This window comes from Mirounga angustirostris, unplaced genomic scaffold, assembly GCF_029215605.1.
Source record: "Mirounga angustirostris isolate CCGP_5_RB_7025 unplaced genomic scaffold, mMirAng1.0.hap1 SCAF_11, whole genome shotgun sequence".
NCBI lineage: Eukaryota > Metazoa > Chordata > Mammalia > Carnivora > Phocidae > Mirounga > Mirounga angustirostris.
This window is the reverse complement of record NW_026991719.1, coordinates 123,159,390-123,178,854: the sequence shown is the minus strand read 5'-3', so window position 1 is coordinate 123,178,854 and position 19,465 is coordinate 123,159,390. Positions and strand designations below refer to the sequence as shown.

At 58.6% G+C, this 19,465-nt stretch overlaps 2 protein-coding genes across 10 annotated transcripts in view; one reads left to right on the top strand and one right to left on the bottom strand.

Moving 5' to 3' along the window:
* CD99L2 (CD99 molecule like 2) overlaps nt 1-11,388 on the top strand; it is a 92,323-nt gene extending 80,935 nt beyond the window's left edge. Inside the window, exons 6-10 of one of the 3 annotated variants that reach the window (XM_045883691.3) lie at nt 2,971-3,006; nt 3,371-3,490; nt 6,881-6,898; nt 8,077-8,142; nt 9,064-11,388. In XM_045883691.3, the coding sequence (XP_045739647.2) occupies nt 2,971-3,006; nt 3,371-3,490; nt 6,881-6,898; nt 8,077-8,142; nt 9,064-9,128 (305 nt within the window). In that variant the 3' untranslated portion in view covers nt 9,129-11,388. The other 2 variants (XM_045883692.3, XM_045883693.3) reach the window with 2 other exon arrangements.
* A 1,173-nt stretch (nt 11,389-12,561) lies between these two features.
* The window catches only part of MTMR1 (myotubularin related protein 1), a 62,105-nt gene continuing 55,201 nt past the window's right edge, over nt 12,562-19,465 (bottom strand). For all 7 annotated transcript variants that reach the window (XM_054509488.2, XM_054509506.2, XM_045883688.3 and 4 more), the window contains 2 exons: nt 19,048-19,224; nt 12,562-13,912 (listed from right to left, as the gene is read on the bottom strand). In XM_054509488.2, coding sequence (XP_054365463.1) covers nt 13,751-13,912; nt 19,048-19,224 — 339 coding nt within the window. In that variant the 3' untranslated portion in view covers nt 12,562-13,750. The remainder of the gene's footprint in view (nt 13,913-19,047; nt 19,225-19,465) is intronic.

Sequence of the window (19,465 nt, the reverse complement as noted above, 5' to 3'; positions counted from 1 at the left end):
GTGCCCTTGGCAAATCAGATGTGTCAGGTGCTCGCTGTGAGCCCTGGGCTGCGCTGTTGTCAGAGAAGGGTAAATACGTGCCTTGCATCCCTGCCTCCCAGGAACGTGCTTGTGGCGGCCTGAAGACTGACGTGTGCGCGCGGGTCCGTGCGTTGTCGTCTTTTGCATTTGAGGATGTGCTGGATCTAGCGCTTCTGTTCACGACAGGGCACATTTAGGACTTCCTCGCGGACGAATGCCTCCTGTCCTAGCATTCCCTGTACGGACAGTGCTCGCCACAGCTGTAGGAGTTCTTCTAGCTAGGACAGTCACTGTAGTTTCTCTGGCATTCCGCATAGCGAGCTGGATGTATAGGCTTCTGTTCTCGAAGCCAGTGGCAGCATGAGATATGCTGTTCAGGGGGATTTCTAGCACAAGAGAGGGCAACCCTGGTCTCTGGTATGTAAGTGTGGTGTATAATGTAATTGTGAACCCAGGAGGCAGGTAGGGATACCAAACGTACCGTCCTTGAAAATGAAGATCCCGCCAGCAGCGTGTGGAGTAGCTTCTTTGAGCTGTCCCTCCAGGTGTGGGACAATAGGGGCTGGTATGTTTGAAACATTTCTTGTAAATTCTATGAAAGGACTCCTTTATTGTTTTACCATCTAGGAAGAATCACCAGTAATACTTCGGAGTATATGCTTGTAGTACTTTTTCTCTAGATAATATACATTTGTAAATATTTATTTTTATAAAAATGGGACCATGCTGCTTTTTTAAAACCAGTTTTTATTCAGTAACACCCTGACTGTCTTTCTCAGTCATTAAAGAGTGCTCTAAAATACTGTGTTAATGAGTGCATGATGTTATACCATCATTTATTTAACCAGTTCCTATTTTGAGCGGTCTCTCCCTCCGGCTATTTACCGCTCTACACCGTGAGGTGATAAACCTCCTCAGAGCCAAATACACAAAACCCTCAGTGTTTGTCAGCTAAATTCCTAGATGTTGACTTGCTGGGTCACAGGAAGTATAAAGTTTTAATGATGCGACTCTTCAAGTGTACTGCCAAGTGGTATTCCCCTGAGGTACTGGCGTCCCCTCCTACCTGTCCTCACCTTCCCTGGGTATGCTAGTTTTGTAATCTTTGTAAATTTGATCAGTATAAAATGCTGTCCTGTTGACATTTGCATTTCTTGGACTCCAAGAGAGGTGGAACACTTTTTACCTCTAGATCTTATTAGGCCCTCTTAAAATATTGTGTTGAATTCCCTGTTCACATTCGTTGCCCATATTTTTTTTTTTTTCTTTTTACTGGAGTCTGCATCTTTTCTCGTCGACTTATAAGGACTCCTTTTACATTAGGGATAATTAAACCCTTTCCATAAATTCCAAAAACCTCTGTATTCATTAACTGGTAGACCTTTGGGTAGTTTCCACTTTTTGGCTTGTGTGGATAACACCATCCTGTCTACATTTCATGTAACATTCTTGTAGCTCACGATCATACAGATTGTGAGGTTCAAGACTCAAGGTGAAAGAAAGGGGAGGTTGAATTGCTCAAACCTATCTGGAAATCTGCTGACATGAGCACATCAGCAGAGGACGCCTAGGAGAAGACTGCCCCCACCCTTGGCAGTGGCCACGTCCAGTGCAGCAGAAGGGACCACTGATGGGCCAACACCATCAGACTCCGGATCCTCACAAGCGACCTCACTGCGGACCTGCTGGTGCACAAAGGACCCGGTGTCGTCCTCTCTGCTTGGTGCTCTCCAACGGCACTGACTGTGCTTTTGAAATAACTATTCATATCCAATCAGGGGTCTTTAACTCAAGGATTCATCCCTAAGTGGGAACATAACAAACCTCATTTTCTATCCCCCACACTCTTTAAAAAAAAAAAATAGACTTTATTTTTCAGAGCAGTTTTAGGTTCACAGCAAAATTATGCTCCCCCCAGCCCCCCCCCCCCCCGTTACCAACACCCCCCACCAGAAGGGCGCATGTGTTACAGTCCATGAACCTGTGCATCCCCGGACTCCAATTGGTGAAGGAAGTGCCAGAGTTCATTGCTTCCAACATCCTAGAGCGGTTTCCCTTAAAAATCCTGGGTCCTGGGCGTACAGCCCCCCTCCATGAATGAGCACTCTGCCCTGAGAAGAAGGGAGAGCCCAAGGCTAATGAATGTCCTGAAATGTTGCTCGTCAGGGCGCTGCTGTCTGGGGAGGTAAGTGTGTGTGTTGAGTTCTTTGCAGTTTTATCACGCTTACGGGTATAGACGCGTGTGACTGCCACCAGGGCCCCGATAAAGACCAGTTCTGACACCGAAGGGCCCTCTCAGAGTCAAGCCATCTCCCCCGCCCCGCCGCCCTAATCTCTGCCACCCACTGATCTGTTCCGGAGCCTTTCGAATTTCAAGATACTGGATCAGGGACTGCAGATCTCTCTGGATGGTGGAATTATGAGTTGTTCTTATGCTAGTCTTCCATCCTTTATTTAAAAAAAAAAACAACAAAAAAACCCAAAGTTCAATAGAAGCATTTTCTGCAATCAGATAAAGAATCGAGACTTCTGACCGGAGACAGTACATACATGAGCATCCAGAAGGAGGTTCGCCTGGCGTGGGTCCAGCTCTGCCACCTGCTGGCAAGTCCCTCACCTGCGAGCCTGCTCCCTCCCCTGGAAGATCAGGGTGCTAGGTGCACCTGCCTCTCCACGTTGCAAAGAATCCCATGTATGAAGAGCTGGGATAGAACATGCTCAGGGCACAGTCACTGTCATTTTACAAATAATGAGTTGTACCTGGCGGCCTGGGCTTTGCAGCTGATAGGCAGAAGGAAGCAGGTCCTGCCAGAGTCAGGTAGAAGCCCACTGGGGATTTACTGGAGGCGGGGGGTGCTGTGGCAGGGGTAGAATCGGGGTCAGTGAGTTGAGAAGAGGCTGCCCGCAAGCTGGGGGGTCACAGGCTCACGGTTTTTGTCCTTTTTCCAGGTGATGGTCGGTATGGCAGTGACGACTCTGAATCCGGTGGGTTTGTGTCCCGAGGAGACCTAGTGCCGGCCTTCCCCTGTTTCCAGGAGAGAGCCACCCGGCCAGCAGCAGGAGGATACAGTGATTTAAGAGAAGCATGAAAATCGGGGTCCCCGGGGAGGTGGCCCCATGGGAGCCTGCTGGCCTGAGAGGTGGAGATCCTTATGGAAAACGAGAAGCGCTTGGCAGATGCCCTAGATAGAAGTGGCTTTGCCCTGTCACACTGGCTTGGGGGTCGCGGGCGTTTGAAAGAGCTTAGCTCGGTGGCGAGAGGAGAGCCAGGTGCCTGAGGTGGTGTCGCGGGGCTGTTGGCCTGGTGCCACGTCTCTTCACGTCTCCCCCTCTCCCCGCTCTTGCCCAGGAGTGTCGGCCGAGGCCAGCACCATCGCGGGTGTGGCCAGCGCCCTGGCCATGGCCCTGATCGGCGCGGTCTCCAGCTACATCTCCTACCAGCAGAAGAAGTTCTGCTTCAGCATCCAGCGTAAGTGCAACCGCCCCGTGGCCTCCGAACCAAGGGGCCAAGGCCTTTCAAGGGAGAGGGGCAGAAACGGGGGCACGATTCGGGTCCATTCCAGAGCCTGCCCCAGACCGACTCCTGAGTGGGCTTTCCGGGGTGGACAGGTCGAGGCCGGACCCAAGTGTAAGCTGGTTGTGTTTCCGTGGGCAGCGCGGGGGACGCTGACGTCTGTGTCTCTCAGAGCGGGAGAGGGCCCGGGCTTGCCATTCGGCCTCAGGCCTCGCCTGCTCACACCGCCGGCCTCCTCGGGAGCTCAGGCAGGGGTCGGGGCTCTGAGAGCCAGCGCGCCGCCGCAACGATGAGGGCTTTCAAGGAGCAGGAAGGCAAGGGGCAGAATGGGGGGGTTGCCCCTCCCACAGGCTTCACGTGCAAAAGGTTGCTTTCATTTTATACTGTAGCCGAGCGCGTCTAAGCTGTAAGTCGAACAGTGACAAAGTGAGCCCCATCTTGCCAGCCTGCGGGGACCCGGTGAGGGTGAGCAAGGAGGGCGCCCTCGCCCGTTTCACCAGCACAGCTTTGATGTGTCACTGCTTGCTGACGCTGTCTCTAGGACTGGCGATTTTTAGTTCAAGTGAGGGCCTGGCTCAAGCCTGGTTTTCCTCTTTCCTGAAGCTTAGGAGCATCTCCTCTGAGGCTTCCCCTCCCTGCCCTTTCTCTGGACCTTTGCCTGGAACCAACAAATGAGCCTGAGCCCCAGAATGCTTAGATGTGGGTAATGCGGAAGTCTCCACCTCTTTGTTCCTCTGGCGATTATATTTGCTTCTCTTACTCTTGTACAGCGTTCTTGACCAGGGCCACCACATACGGTTACACAGGTTGTGCACGGTTCATGTTTCATTACACAATCTGCACAACTGTTCATGGTTGCCCCGCTTGAGATCCTATTGACCCACCTTGGACCCACAAGCTTGGCTGTAGAGTGGTGTGAACAGGGAGGTGTCAAGAAGGAGTATGGAACTGGAAGCTGGATTGCCCTTAGAGCTGTCTCTTGTCCTAGTTCAAAAGCAAACAGAGTGGCTTAAAATGACAGAATCTATTCTCTCACAGTTCTGGAGGCCAGAAGTCCAAGATCAAGGCATCAGCAGGGTTTGTGCCTTCTGGAGGCTGTAGGGGAGGATCCTTCCTTGCCTCCTCCAGCTTCCGGTGGCTCCGGGTGTCCCTTGGCTGTGGTCCCACCAATCTGATCTTTGCCTCTGGCTTCACATGGCCTTTTCCTGTGTCTGTGTGCCTTCTCCTCGTCTCTTATAAGGACACTTGTCATCACAGGGTCCACCCTAAATCCAGGATGATCTCATCTTGAGATCCTTAATCACACTTGCAAAGATCTTTTTCCAAATAAGGTCACATCCATAGGTGGTGGGGGGCGGAGGACGTGGCCACGTCTCTGGGGGCCACCATTCCTGCAGTACGGCATCATCACCCTAACAGGGAGATGCTCATCATCCGTGCTGATCAAAGCTGGGCAGGGGCTCATATGCCAAGGCACGGGGCTTGGAGCCATGAGGAGGCATGCTGGGTAACAGAGTCACAGTACGAACGGCTTCCCAGCCACTGCCGAGCGCTGGATGTGGGGTCCCGCCCTGAGACCCAGGGCCCAGGTTTGAGGGCACCCTGACTTTATCGACAAGGAAACAGAGGCTCAGAGGACTGTTGAAAGAACTGAGTCCAGATGTGCCGGATCCACAGGGGAGCCTGAGGTCAGGACAGGGAGGGCCGAGCAGTGAAGAGACCAGCAGGCGCGGGCACCAAGTGAAGTGAAAATACCTGATTTTCACACTTGTTTTCTAAAACCGGTGTGAGGCTTTGCAAATTGGATTAGCAGGCAAAGCCAAAGAAAACATGAGACTGTGACGGCCTTGGCATATAGAGTTGAACGATTTATGTGATACTTGAGGGAGAATAAACCGAAGAGAGGGGGTGTTGACAGCTGCGAGCTGTGAGCGAGTCTGCGGGAGGACCTGGTTCTGCTGCCTGAGGGCAGCCTGGAGGTGGCGGCCAGTCTGCTGGTGGGGGAGGCAGGTGTGCCCGCCTCCTGCTGCAGACTTCACACCACACCTGCTGGCCCCACGCCCCCTCAGCCTCTGGAATCTCACTGTCGCTCCGTCCCCCTCCTCGTCCCCCACTTGCCCCTCCGTCTATCAAGGATGTCCTTGTCGTTGCTGAACCCACGCTGTCCTGAGTCCCTTCCCTGGGCACGTTCATGCAAGCATGGTCCTCACACAGAAGGGAACCGAGTGTGGCGTATGCCCCAGATTTGAAGACCTCCCTTCCGTACCCACCCCTGCGTTATCAGCAGTCTTCAGAACTTGTCAGTAGTCTCCGCTCCTGTCTCCGGGCCCTCCCGCGTGAGTGGGTTCCCCCTCCCAGCGTTGGTGCCCCGTGCACAGGCCTGCCCTGGGGCCGCACCTCTCCATCAGCACGGCCACAGGCCTCTGCCTGTCCGGGGCCAGGTCTCCCCATCCTCCATCGGGATGGTTCCGTCAACCTCCCGCCTGCCCCGCTCTCCCCCATACGCCTCTCTGCTCGGAGCAGCCAGAGGGACGGCTCCGCCTGGACCTCGCACGTTCCCCACTGCCTTGCTGGTCCTGGTCTAGACGCTAAGCTTGGCCATTCAAAGCCCTTCCTGGTTTGGCTCCAACCACGCCAGCAGCCCCTGTCTCCAGAAACCATACTCCCTCCCCGAGCGTGCCCTCCTCTCTCCGCTGGCCCTCTTCTCACCTGGCTGCGCTCATCCGCTCATCCTTGGGCCTGGGGCACCCTCCCGGGAAGCCTTCCTGCCCTCCCGCCCATGGGACTCGCTGGATGCTGAGGCTGCGTGCTGCCACAGCGCCCCCTGCCGGCCGGGCCTGGAGCCCGCGGGGCCTTGTTGGGCTGGGTTCCTGCGTCTGTGACCGCCCACCGCCCCCGCGTCGCGCCAGGGACTGGCAGCTCCGTGGGGGACCATGAGTGCTTCATCCACGGATGTGTCCCTGGCACCCAGGTCGGAATCGGGAGGAGCCCCATGGATGTTTGTGGAGCAGCTAAGCCCCCTGAGAAGCTGGGGTCGGGACTTCCCATCCTACCCTTTCTGCCAGGCCTCTGCCCAGAGTGGCCACGGCCAGCACCACATGGAGGTGACAGAAGGCAGAGCAGAACCTGCTCTGCATCCCGTGCACCCGGAAGCCCCAGGGAGACGGGGCGTGGCTGCCGGGGTTGGGCGGGGGGGGCTTTGGGGACCCTCTGCTTTCTGTCTCTGCCCTCAGTGATGAAGTCACAGTGTGACAGGGTCAGTGCATCTCGCAGAAAGCCCCTGTGGTCTGTTGCCAGGGGCTAACTTCTTACCCCAGGGTCCTAAGCTTTGTGTCTTGCCTTCAGATGCAGCAGAAGGTCAAGGTAATGACATGCTTCGACTTACTCATTTTCCTCTTCTGCTTTGGCCACAATACATCATTGTCCATCCTCCCCACCCGCTGTTCTTGCTCCTCGTCCCCGCCCTCCACCCCGAGCCCTTTCCTGGCCCTCACCGACTTGGCTGTGACCACCACCATCTTTAGCTCACTCTGCTGTCTTCTGTCTCTGGGCCCCGCGTGGCTGGGGTGGGGGGTCCTGTCTGGGAGGCCGAGGCCCGCTGAGTGCTTGCCAGGCTGGCAGGGGGCAGCGATCGGGAGGCTCGGGGGCATCTCCCAGCCCCCGGCCCTCGGGCAGGAACCGCTTCCGCTGGCTCCCTCACAGGCCTTGCCCCACACGGGGGCAGCCACCCCTGCCAGCGAGCAATGCCCACCTTCTTCCTGGGCCCGTCTGGTGTCCACCTTGAGCTCAAAAGCATCAGGGTGGGCAGGCGTCCTTTTCTAGGTGCGGGGAGCCTGGATGTAGCCCCGGGTGGCAGAGGGACTTCGTCTGTGCCTGCTCAGTCATTTGGTTGCTGAGAATCGTGGCCCGATTTTCCCACAGGCCCAAGGGCTCTGATAAGGCTTCCAGCGTCTGCTTACCCAGGGCTACGACGCGGACTCTGGACTCCCCCTAAGTAGCAGCAGGCTGGGGTCCGCTCGGAGTCCCGGGTGCTCGGTGACCTGAGAGCCGGCAGGCAGAGGAAGCTTTGAGAGTCCCGGAGCCCCTCTTGGAAGTCAGTGGGGGGGGGGACGCCTATCTAAGGGACCAGAGCAGCTCCCCGGGCGCTGGGCCCTCCGCGGCGTGCGCACAGCGCTTCTTGCCAGCGGCCCGAAGGGGCAGGTGTGGCCGGGACGCGGCAGGACGCTTTGCCGGCCTCTCTGCCCTGAAGCCCGTTCTGCCCTCCGCCCCTCTCCACCCGCCTCTGTCCGTCCCTCGTGCGGCCAGCGCGGCGCTTGGCTCCCTCCACCTCGCTGGGCCCTGGGCTGGCATGCGGACCCATGGGTGGTGCTGAGCCTGCTGTCTGGGCCCCCGTCTCCCGGGTGGTGGCACCTGCCCCAGGGGGGTGCGGGGCTGAGGCCTTCGCTGTGCGTCCTCTGAGGACCATGACGAGAACCCCTGGGCTTGGCCAGGGGCCCTTCGGTTCTATGTGCGTCACCACCTCTGCTCTTTGCCCTTTGCAGAGGGGCTGAACGCAGACTACGTGAAGGGAGAGAACCTGGAAGCCGTTGTGTGTGAGGAACCCCAAGGTGAGGCCTCACGGGCCCTCGTTTCTTGCTGCAGGGCTGCTAGTCGGTGGGCCCCGCGCTAAGCGGAACGGTGCTCGGGAAGCCCAGAGGCGTCTGTTTCTAGAATGTCCGGCCAGAGCAAGCGGCTGCTGGGGCCCAGGGCTCACTGCACCCTGCCCTTGAGCCAGATTCCAGCTTCCTGACCCCAGGGGCCATGACCAGGGCGGTCTGGTGGCGGGCCGAGCGCTTCCGTGCGCTGCGGGGCCTCTACTCCCTGTGGGGGGGGAACCGATGCAGCCCAGACAGACGCCCACCCAGCTGGGGGGAAGCCTTGAAATTAGGCCCGGGACTTTCCGTTTTGAAGACTGCCCAAAGGCAAGAGGGACTGGGCTAAAACAGCCTCTTCTCAGAGCCCTTGCCCCTCCGCCCCCCCCCCCCCCGCCCCCCGTGCCTCTCCCTTCTGCGGGCGGGCACTTTCCGAGGGCCATTGGAGGCCGGGTGAGGGCAGGCAGGAGGAGGCAGGGAGGCCAGGCAGCCGGGCTGTTGTCCCTGGAGCCGAAAGCCGCAGCGGGGCCAGGCCCGTCGCTGTGTCGCGGGGACGGGGACTGCGGGGCTGCACCGCGCGGGCTCCGTGGCCCTGGAGGAGAGCAGAGGGAAGCCGGCCACGGTGGCCGGCCAGCCCTGCCGGGAGCGTGCCCATTTTACCGACGAGGACAGGCTTCCTCGTGCTCTCCAGGGCGCAGGGTCGCCCCGACCGGGGACAGAGTGGGCGCCAGAGGGGAGGTTGGCCGGGGGGGCCGAGCCTGTCCCCAGGCCCTGGACAGAAGAGACGGGGCACGGGCTTTCGGGCACCCGCGGGGCCTGGAGCGCGTGTTTGCGGCGGGGCGGGGGGGGGGCGGGGGGGCCCGGCGTCCCCGCTGACAGACGCCTCTCTCCCGCCAGTGAAATACTTGACGCTACAGACGCAGGCCGCCGAGCCGCCGCCCCCCGAAGCGCCCCGGATCTGAGGGCCACGGCGCGTGCCCGGCGCCTCGTTTGGTTTGGACCCGCTTCTCTGACGTCATCGGCTTCTCACTCTAACTTCCGGATGAGCTCGCGGGGCGGGGGGGGGGGGGGGTGAGTTTGGTTTCTGTGGCCGCCGTGCCAGAGGCTCTGAAGAGACCTGTGGAGCCCGAGCCGACGGGGCGCGAGGACTGCGATGCTCCGGGGGTAGGAGTTTGAGCCCAGGTGGGTGCGAGGAGCGAACGAGAGAGCATCAGGTAACCACGCGCGCACACGCCCTCTCGCACCCGCACGCACACGCACGCACGCACGCACGCCCGCCCGCCACCCAGCCTCGACACTGCCGCGCTTCCAGAGAGCTGGTCCCGGTGGTGGCTTTTCATTTATTTCCGTGCAGACCTGCATGCCTGGATAGTCCTGCGCTGACAATTTAGGAACCTTCTGGCCAAGTAGGAAGCTGTGACTCTGGCGCCCGATTGCCCTCTGATTCCACAGGGGACTAGGGGCGGTCTCCTGGCTGACATGCTTAGTTTTTAGGAATCATTTATGCATTGAAATGAGTGTTCCCCTTCTGCCCTGTACGTGTTCTTATTTTGGTAGCGAGAACTACAGACGTCAAGAACAAGCGGCGGAGCCGGAAGCGTGCAGGTTTTGTTTTGTTTGCTTAAAGTTGTATTTGAGGTGGGAGGGGGATGGGGGAAGGAACGTTTGCTGGGTTTGGCGAAACATGCCCGCCTGCGTGGGTCTGGAAGGATGCTGCTGCCTGTCCTGATGAAAAGCCCTTGCGGTGCCACGGTCACTGCGGTAACCACCAGACCCCGGGGACCGGCCCCTCCCCTGGCCCGCAGCTGTCTGGCTTGGGCTAGCCTCCTGGGACGTTCCGTTTGGCCCACGTGTGGTCCTGTCCCTGGGAGCTCCGCTGTCTGAGGCCGAGCCAAAGCCTAGAGCCACCGTCTCCTGATCACCAGTTTGCAGTGCCCAAACGCACTTGCAGAAGCGGAAGTGAGCAGGAAGGTGGGGTCCTGCGGACACGGCCCCACGTGCCCCTCTGCACGGCAGCCGACCCCGCGTGTTCGGCCTGGGCGTCCGCTGAGCTGGGACGAGGCAAGCCTGGCTTCCTAAGGACACCGTTGGAATCGGAGCAGACCCCGCCGCTTGTAGACCGTACGCCCCGCGTGCTGGTGTCCGCGGCTCTCTGAAAAACCCAGTCGCGCGCAGGAGGCGTCAGTTGGGCTGCGCGTCCGCAGCTGCCCCGAGAGCCGGTCCCGCGCCGCCTCCGCCCTGACGGGCCCCCTCCCCGGCGGGGGGCTCAGCGCACGCAGGCCCCGAGTGTGTGTCCGCGAGGCGGGTGTGGGGCGCTGACGAGAGCGCCGGGGCTGTCAGCTCGGCCAGCCTTGTCCCTGCCGCCAAGGAGGGCAAGGGCCGATGGCCGCACCCCTGCTTGGTGCCGGGCAGCTCGGGAGCTGGGGAAGGGTCAGGGCGGCGCTCGGCAGCTCACGGGGTGAGGATGGCTGCCCACGGAGGCCCCCCGGGCGTCTCAGAGGAGGAAAAAGGAGGCGGCCCTTGGGTGTGGTAACTGACTTCTCTCCCTGCCACGGGCACGTTAGGAGTCCTAGTCACCGTGGCAGCCGGCATGAGGAGTCATGTGGCCTGCGTGTCACTTGGCATGGCCCGGCCCGGCACTAGCTAGAGCTATGGAGCTTGCCGACTTGAAGAGGCCCCTTCGGCTCTCCCTTAGAAGCGCACAGCCCAGCACCTGGGCCGCTAGTGACTGGACAGGCCGGGAAGGTCACTCCGCCACCTGTTTGCAGAGCTCGTGTCCCTGGGGGCGGGGCGGCGGGCAGGGACTCCTGGGCAGAAGCCTAGGCTCTTGTAACCGTGTCTATCTGGAAGTAGCCTTGACCACGCTGGGCCTGTCCCAGATGTTAGGGAAGATGGAGTGAACTAGAAGGGCCACTTGAGAATATCCGATCTGTATCTGCTCACCTGGGGGGTGGAGGCTCAGCGTTGGTAACTCTGAACACAGGAGGAAGGAAGCATGGCAGCTTGGCGGGGAGGGGCACCCTCCTGGCGTGGGACCCAGAGAACAGTGCCAGGCCCGCTGCCTCGGGCACCTGACTCGGGAGTGCTCGTACCCCTTGTCTGAGGAAGAAGTGGAAACTCATCTCAGAATCCCCTGTACTTTTCATGTGCTTGTGTTTAAATGGGAATTGTAAGTGGTCTTGTGTTTGCATTAAACGAAATGGAACCTAACAGATCACTGTATTCTCATGGTGTGAAGGGCCTTCCTTTGTCAAGTGATGCTGGTTTTTTCCTTAAGGTAGTTCATGGTCAGCCTTCCTCCCCTCCTCCCCAGCCCGAGGTGTTTCTCCAGAAGGTTGGAGTTCGCCAATTCCTTCTGCTGATGAATGGCTCGGTGTCAGGGCCCCTCCGGTACACAGAGCCAGGGCCCGGAGCTGCAGAGGGACGAGCAGAGGCCTCGGGCTGGCTCAAGAGGGACAGAGGCAGGCTTCACACTCCTGATTCTCCAGCCCAGCGCTCGCCATCATCAAAGAAATCCAGTATCCAGGGTGGACTCGCGTTGGTGCAGTCGTTTGGGCTGAGCCAGGGCCGGGGGTCCCTGCACGCCATCATTCATGCAGCCATGTTCCAGAGTGGCCCGTCTGGCAATGAGTGAGCCCTGTCGTCACCTCGCAGCTTGGCTTGCAAACCGAGAACACAGCCAGACCTCTGAGGGTGAGCGGGATGCAGTGGACGTGGGGTTTTCACATTGAGGCAGGTGTCCTGGTGGTGCCATGCCAGCCATGTCCTAAAACAGCACCAAGTCCTCAGACCCACCACATGAGTCTTCGGTAAAGAAGTTCTGCGTGGCCGGCCAGGGCCTAGCGCAGTGCCCCCGCCACCCCCTGGGCTTGCCGCTCAGGTATCGCTGCTAGGGCCCCCAGCGGCACTGACCGCTGCATGCAGGGGGACAGGGACCCCAGGCTCTTCATGAGAAGGGTGACGCACAGGGGTGGCCTCATCCAGGCCTTTACAGCTCCCCCAGAGGCCAGCATTCCTTCCATACACTTGGGGTGGGGACCCCGGGGCTTCTCCGAAGTCTGTCCTCTTCGGCTCTAGGACTCAAGGCCTGGACGGAGCACCATGCCTCCTCGGAGCTGTAGCTGACTCCGGTAGCCCCAGCCTTTCCCCCATCAATATTTTCTCAGCTTAAGGTTGAGGGGCATTTCATATTTTAAAGAAGTCTGAGTACTTACCCACCATTTTGGCCAAGACACTCGAGGCCTGATTTCTGGCATTTAGGATTTAGTAAATGAGTTAAACCTTGTAAAGGCACTTTATGGGTATTAACTGCGCTTGGCACATAAAATAACAGGTATGGAAGGTTTAGTCATTTTCCCCGAGGGAAAAATTGGAAAAACTTAAAAAAAACAAGACCACGGAGCAAACATTTTAATTACAGACTGAAATAATACAGTGTATCAGAGGAGGCAAATACGATACAGTCTTTAAAAATCCGAACCATGAATGTTTTACATTCTAGTACACTTAAATAAAACAAAGAATTGCTTAGGTAACAACAGTATACTTCAAGTTGTGTTAGAAACGGTTGTGTGCTAGGTACACACACAGGGCAAGGGGCTGTTGTGCTGCTTGTGGATCGGGCAGGGCGGGGGGGGGGGGGGTGCTGTGGGCAGGGGAGGGTGGCACAGCCCGCGGGGCCCCGGGAGCGGAAGGCCAGGGGGGAACGGAGCTGGAGGGGTCTCCGGGCCGGGGGAACCGTTGCCGCGGCGCAGCTAGGAGGGCAGGGCGGGCTCGCTCCCTACCAACAGCCTGCAGCGGGGAGGCCGGCGCAGGGTCATGCCGTCCCCGGGCCACCTCGGGAGGCCAGCACCGGTGTCGGGGGAGGGCGGGACACCGTGCCCTCTCAGCGGCCCCATTCAAACCATGTTGCAGGTGTACCGCATGAAGTTGGCATGCGCTTTGTTTGAAAAGAATTTCCCACCCAGGCCAGTTAAGCAGAAACCTCCTCGAGTGACTAGTCTAAACATAAAAAAGGACATAGGAAAATAAAGGCAGGTTTCTCTTTTTTAAAAATACCTTCTATGTACACAACAGTAACTGGTGCGGGAGGGCCCCAGATGCCGAGAGGACTGACTGGAGGCTTGGCAAGGGCGCGGCTGCCCCGACGCCAGAGTTCAGTTCAGAACGGCCTCCGCCTTGTAGCGAAGAGCTCAAGCAGCCACGCGGCTGGCGCGCGGTCTGTAGGTGAAGGGCGCGTGTCTGAAAGTGAAGGGCTTACCTCGGAAAGAAAGGGAGCGGGGCCCCCTTAGCCCGAAGCCCCGCGCTCCATGCTCCCGCGCCTCTCCCGGGCCCCAGAGCCAGGCGGCGCCGCAGCATCGCGCGCACAGGAGGGGACGGTTCACGAAACAAAAAGCACTTGAGGACAGTGGGAGTGGTCACCTAGCCGCACAAACGGTCACTGGTGGGAAGTGCCATCCAGACTTGGAGGGCGTTGGGCCTAACCCTAGAAGACAAGATCACAAGCTACCGTCCCTTGCCCGAGCCGCCGAGCAGGAGGTCCTGGCTGGCCGGAGTCCCCACGAGTGCTGGCCTCTGGAGCCCCTCAGACGGACGTGTGGACGGGGGTGACTGAGTGGGACGGCGAGGAGCCCCGCTCGGATGACGACGAGGCACGCGTGGCCACCTCCCGCTGCAGGTCCTCCACCCGCTTCTGCAACTCCGCCTTGATGGCCAGCAGCTCCTTGAGATTCTGGTGAATGGGCGTCTGGGGAGAGCAGAGGCGGCTGCGGTCAGCGGGCCCCGCTCGGGGCACCGGGATGCCATTGCAGAGCCGCCTGCCTGGCCATGGACCCAGCCCTGCCAAGCGTGCAGGGCCTCCCTCCCGAGCCAGGGCTGCAGCCGCCGCCCTGCTGGGCCAGGTCAGGGCAGGGGGGCATCTCCGCAGGACACCGCGGAAATGTACTCCAGGCCCCGCCCCCCCCGGGGGCCCCGACCTCTGCGGTTTTGCATTTTTATAAATTGCTCTGCTGACTGAAAATACCGCTGTTAAATCAGCACCCTGACAACCTGAAGTTGTATTTGTTTTCATCAGTCACAAGAGGAGGAGGCAGCCACCCCGGGAGAGGAGGGGGAGCCCCTGGGGGCTCAGCTCCCTCCCTGCACAGGGAAGAGGGGCTTTGTTCACTGAGCCTCCACTCAGCACCTCCAGCCCCCACAGCAAGGCCTCCCTTGATCAGCTTTCTCTTTCAGGCCCTTCCATGGGGGCTGGGCCGGAAAGCACTGAGAAGGGTTTTCCTGGGACATACGGGACACCCGGGACACCCGGTCCGACTACTGGGCTCACAGCACTACTCCCCTTCCTCAGCAAGCCCAGAGATCCAAGAGCCGGCTTTTCCCTCATGGGGCTCCTGGGGGCTCCTGGGGGCTCTCCTTGCCACTCTCCTTGCCCCTGCCCTCCTGCCTCCCCTCGTCCCCAGTCCAGTCTCACAGAGCAGCTACAGGCCTGGCTCCCGAGCCTCAGCCAGGCTATGTGATGCCCGCCTAACAGCCTCCAGTGGTTACTTCCTGCCGCCCTGACCTTGGCCTCGAAACCAGGTGGTCTGACCCCAGCCAGCCTCTCCTCCCCTCTCTCCAGGTCCTGCCTCTACTCCCCTCCTACGTTTCAGAATCTTCTAGGTTTTGACAGATGCCATGCATGTGCTGTCCCTTCTGCCTGCAGCACTTCCCCCCCAGCCCTTCGCTTCCTCCCTGCAAATTGAGCTCTCCCATCAGGGCTGCCCGTGGTGATCAGCCCTACTAGAGGGAAGAGGGAGGCCAGGAGACAGACAGATGAGACACACGGACAGGAAGGAGGGAGAGAGGTAAACCAGCGAAGTAACCAGCAAAGAACAACCTCCTGACTTCAGCAAGCCGCAGGAAGACGGGTAGGGACAACAGTGTGAGTCTGATGCCAACGATGGCCCAAAACAAGGGGAAGTTACCTTATTTGCTGCTGATCCCAGAGGCCACCATGAGGTAAGCAGTAGCTCCCCTCTTAGTCTTGGGGCCTATTGGTATTATTTTCCTATTTGCAGGATCATTTGATTCCAAGTGAATTAGACACGAGAACCTTCTTCAGTGAGGCTGCCGTTAGAAGGGCCCAGGCACACGGTCTTGGACCGGCGCAGCCCCGGCCGGGGAGCGCCCAGGGCCTGAGGTGATCAGCTGACGTCTCGGTGCAGCCTTTCCTCATAGGTCACTTACAGTAAATCCAAGGCCTGCTCGTTCGAGGGAATGCCCCTGGCTAGCTAGGGGCCTCACCCAGCGGGTCCTGTGTCCGCCACAAGGCAAGAGGGCCCCAAAGGAGACAAGAATGCTGCTCGGCCCTCCTTCCGCCCAGCCATCCTTTAATGGATGCCCAGGGAGCCGCTCTCCAGGCAGCCAATCTAGCCCCCTCCTCCTCAGACGAGTAGGCTAGTCACCCGCCCTTCCTCGCCATCCCATCACAGCCACACCGGCCTTCCGGCTGGCCCTTTGCGCACCTAGCTGGCCCTGCAGACCCACCTTTCTGGCCTCCAATCCCCCAAGGCCCAGCCGCAGTTAGGACAAGACGCGGGTAGCCCGTGGACCACCTCCCAGCTCTCCTGCTCCCACAGGTCTCCGCAGGGCCAAGGGGCATGGCACCTCTCCGGAGAGGGGGTGGGACCCCGGCCCGCGGGCACCCTTCCCTTCTCTTCCGTGAGTGCAGGCCGGGCGGTGGGCAGGCGGCCGGGTGGCTCCCGTGGCCCACCGAGAGGTGGCCGCGCCCGGAGGCCTGCGGTTGGTTCCTGCTCCCGTCCCCAAAATCGCAGCGGGGCGGACAGGCTGGCGGGCTTTCGGAGGGCCACCGTCCGTGAGCACAGGGAGCTCGGGCCCAGGGGACGCCCTCGGCCCGGCAGCAGTGCCCGTGCCAGAAATCCCACCCACCAGCTGTCCTCTGTGTCACCCAGGATCCTGTTCGCTAACTCGGTGATTTAAATAAAGTGACCTTCCTACACTCTACCCCGGAGCCCGTCTTCCTGTGGCTCCGACACACGCACCAGAGCGGCCCAGGCACGAGGGAAGCGCGGTGCCCGAGCAGAGCAGGGGCGCGGCAGCTGGGCGGGGGCCGCGGGAAGCAGCCGCTGGCCTGCGTTCCTGAGTCCGAGGGACGCCGGGGCCTGGGAAGAAGGGCTTCAGGGGTCCCCGGGGCTGGCATTCTAAGATAAAGCAGCTGCGGTCAGGAAGGGGTGTCGTTCTGTTGACGGGGCTGGCGACCCCCGGCTCACTGAGGTTTCTGGGCCCACGGTTCTCTCTCACATATGTGGCTCTCATTTGGGGGATGATTCCATCTAAGAGAACAAGCAGTTATGCCGGGGGCCTACCCCTGCAGAGCACAAAGTCTGCGAGAGAAAGAAGTTGTCGCCACAGCCTGATGAACGGAACCCGGAGCTTCGATGAGGGGACGGGGGGCAGAGAGAGCTGGAGCCATCGGGCGGCCAGCCCTGGGCCCAGCGGGCTGTTGTACGAACAACTTCAGCCGCGTGACTAGCGAATGAGGAGTCACAGGAGGATGGGTCACTCAGAAGAGGGAAGGGGAGAGGATCTGGCGGCCATGCCTGTGAAGGGGCTCTCTGGAGGCCCCGGGCAATTGTCGACTGACCCCGTGGCACTCTGTATAGAAGCCACAGCGCTCACGGGATGAATGCTCATCGGCAGGACATTTGAAACTAGTTACTAATGGCTCACTGCCCACAAAATCAAAAACCTACATGTAAAACATGAGCCATTGCCCAAAGAACCTGACCACATGTATACTGTTTTCATGGAGAAAAGAACGGAGACTCCATCTCTCCCGCCTCAGATGTTCTTCAATAAAGAAAACATTTTACAACTCTTAAAAGTTAGCACTAAACCCAGAATCCATCTAGTGGTCAGAAACGCGCTCTGGCCATCTCAGCAGCGAGGCCCCTCACACCGATGTGCTTGTGCGGGGTGCGGTCGTAACCCAGGAAGCAGCCAACGGCCACTTCCACCGGGTAAGAAATTGGCCTGGTGCACAAGGACAGCAGGCAGGGCCTCATGACAGTAAATGGAGGAAGTTTCAGATTGGGGAAGGTTTCCTAAAGAAGGTTCTCAGAGCACCGCCTATTGGCATGGTGAGAAGCTGAGGCAGGGAAAGCACTGCCAGAGTCGGGGGGTTGCCAGGCCACCCGTGGGGACATGGAGGCCATCAGACCAGGAGGAAGAGAGGGGAGCACAAAGCCTGGGGCTAGTGCCTGCTCCCAGAGAAAGACAAGTACTGGGCTGGGCAGGCCCTGATCGTGGAGTTCTGGAAAACAGTCCTGCGGGGTCTCTGAGGGTGGCAGAGCAGACTCAGAGGCTCTAGAGGAAGAAAGAGCTTTTGTAGCTGAAGTTTTGTGGACTGGAAAGCAGTAGGAAGGAGGGAAGAAGAGGCAAGTGATGAGCAGCTGGATCTGTGCTGCTGGAAAAGGAGCGCGTCAGGAGAGAAGCGGGAGAGGGGCCGCAGTCTGCACGGCCAGACAGGTCCTGGGCCTAAGTCCACAGTGGGTGAATCTTCCGTCAGGGAGGGAAGGTTAGTGAAGTCATGGGCCCTCCAAAGTTCAAGTGCCAGGCAGCTGCAAAGTAAAATGAACTGTTGGGTCTTCTCCATGGTTACTGGAGAAGGGGGCTCTTACGGGTTAACTGTCCACCCAAAATTCGTGTGTCGAAGTGCTAACCCCCAGTACCACAGAATGTGACTGTATTTGGAGACAGGTCTTTACCCAGGTAATCAGGTTACAGTGAGGTCATCACAGTGGGCCCTCATCCACTACAACTGGTATCCTTATAAAAAGCGGAAATTTGGACACAGACACACACATAAAAGGAAGACAACATGAAGACACAGGGAGCGAGGCCTAGAACAGACCCTCAGAAGGAACCAACCCAGTGAACACCTTGCTCTCAAGCCTTCTCTGCTCACAACTGGGAGCCCGCACATTTCCACTGGGTAAGCGCCCCCAACTGTGCTCCTTGGTTACGGCGGCCCTAGCGGACTGAGACACACGACATGCCCGCGGAGGTGGCGAGGACACTGAGTGAGGATGCAGGACTGAGGAGGAGAGCCGACAGGAAGGGCGTGCACACCTGCGCCCGACCGCAGCGAGGATGTTGGACAAGGCCCCGGAAGCCCGCTCCTGGCAGACCACCAGTAAACCCGAAAGACAGTCAACTGCAAAAGAACCTCAGTTGCGAGTCCTCTGTCCCCGGAGGGGAGGGCCGCCCCCATCGGCCTACTCCGCACGGAGCACCGACCGTGCCCAGGCCAGCCATGTGGAGAGGGGGTGGGGCAGGACCGGGTAGAGCACGGGCTTGGAGGAGCACCCAGGGAGCCCTAACTGGTGGGGCCCGAGCCGCAGCCCGAGCTCGGCCACTGAACACCAAGGGCTAGCGCGGCTCAGCTGGCCGGCCCTGCTGTGCGCTGTTCTGGTATGTCTTTCACTCTCAGAAAACGTTACAGTGAAAAAGTGTGGCAGGGACGGGGAGACTTTACCCCTTCTTCAAGGGGGTGCCTGTGTGCCACTCAGCTCGTGCCCTCTTTCTACCACAGTCTATAAACTAACCGAGTCCTTGGAAAGACTAAGAGTGAAATGCAGTAACCAGTACTGCTTCTTCTACCTGCCTTTGGCAGAAGACAGAGGTGCTAAGATTTTTAACTCTAATCTAGCAAACAGCGTCTGGATTGGTGTGTGAAAGAAGGTGCTAGAACATGAACGCACAGGATTAAACCCTGAGGGCTGAGGGCAGAAGTAGTGTATGTTAATACCCAGCATGCACGCATTTCTACACCACCATCTTCACTTACAAAAATAGGCTCTTTTGCAAAGAACAAAAAGATACCTGAGGCCTCATTCGTGGGTTCCACCGCACATAATAGTTTACCCATAGTTCCAAATGACTCAGACTAGCAACGGGATATAAGACGTGGTTTTCATAATTCACAAAGAAAGGATTAGAAAATTCTTCAAGCTGGCTATTGACATATGACCATAAAGATATAGTCTTCGTATATACATCCTGAAAAACAAAAAAAGAATACATTGAAATAAATTCAACTTTTTTTCAGATCCTTGAGAATTTGTATTATGGAGAGAAAAGGACTTGGATAAAAGGAATTCAAATGCTGAAAGATTACAGAACATTTACTGAGCCCCACCCCCATCCCTTATGCTATGGCATCACCTCATGCTGGGGATGACATGAAAACAGACACTGGTTACTGTCCTGGAAAAATGTATTGCTGAGTTAGGTGACATCT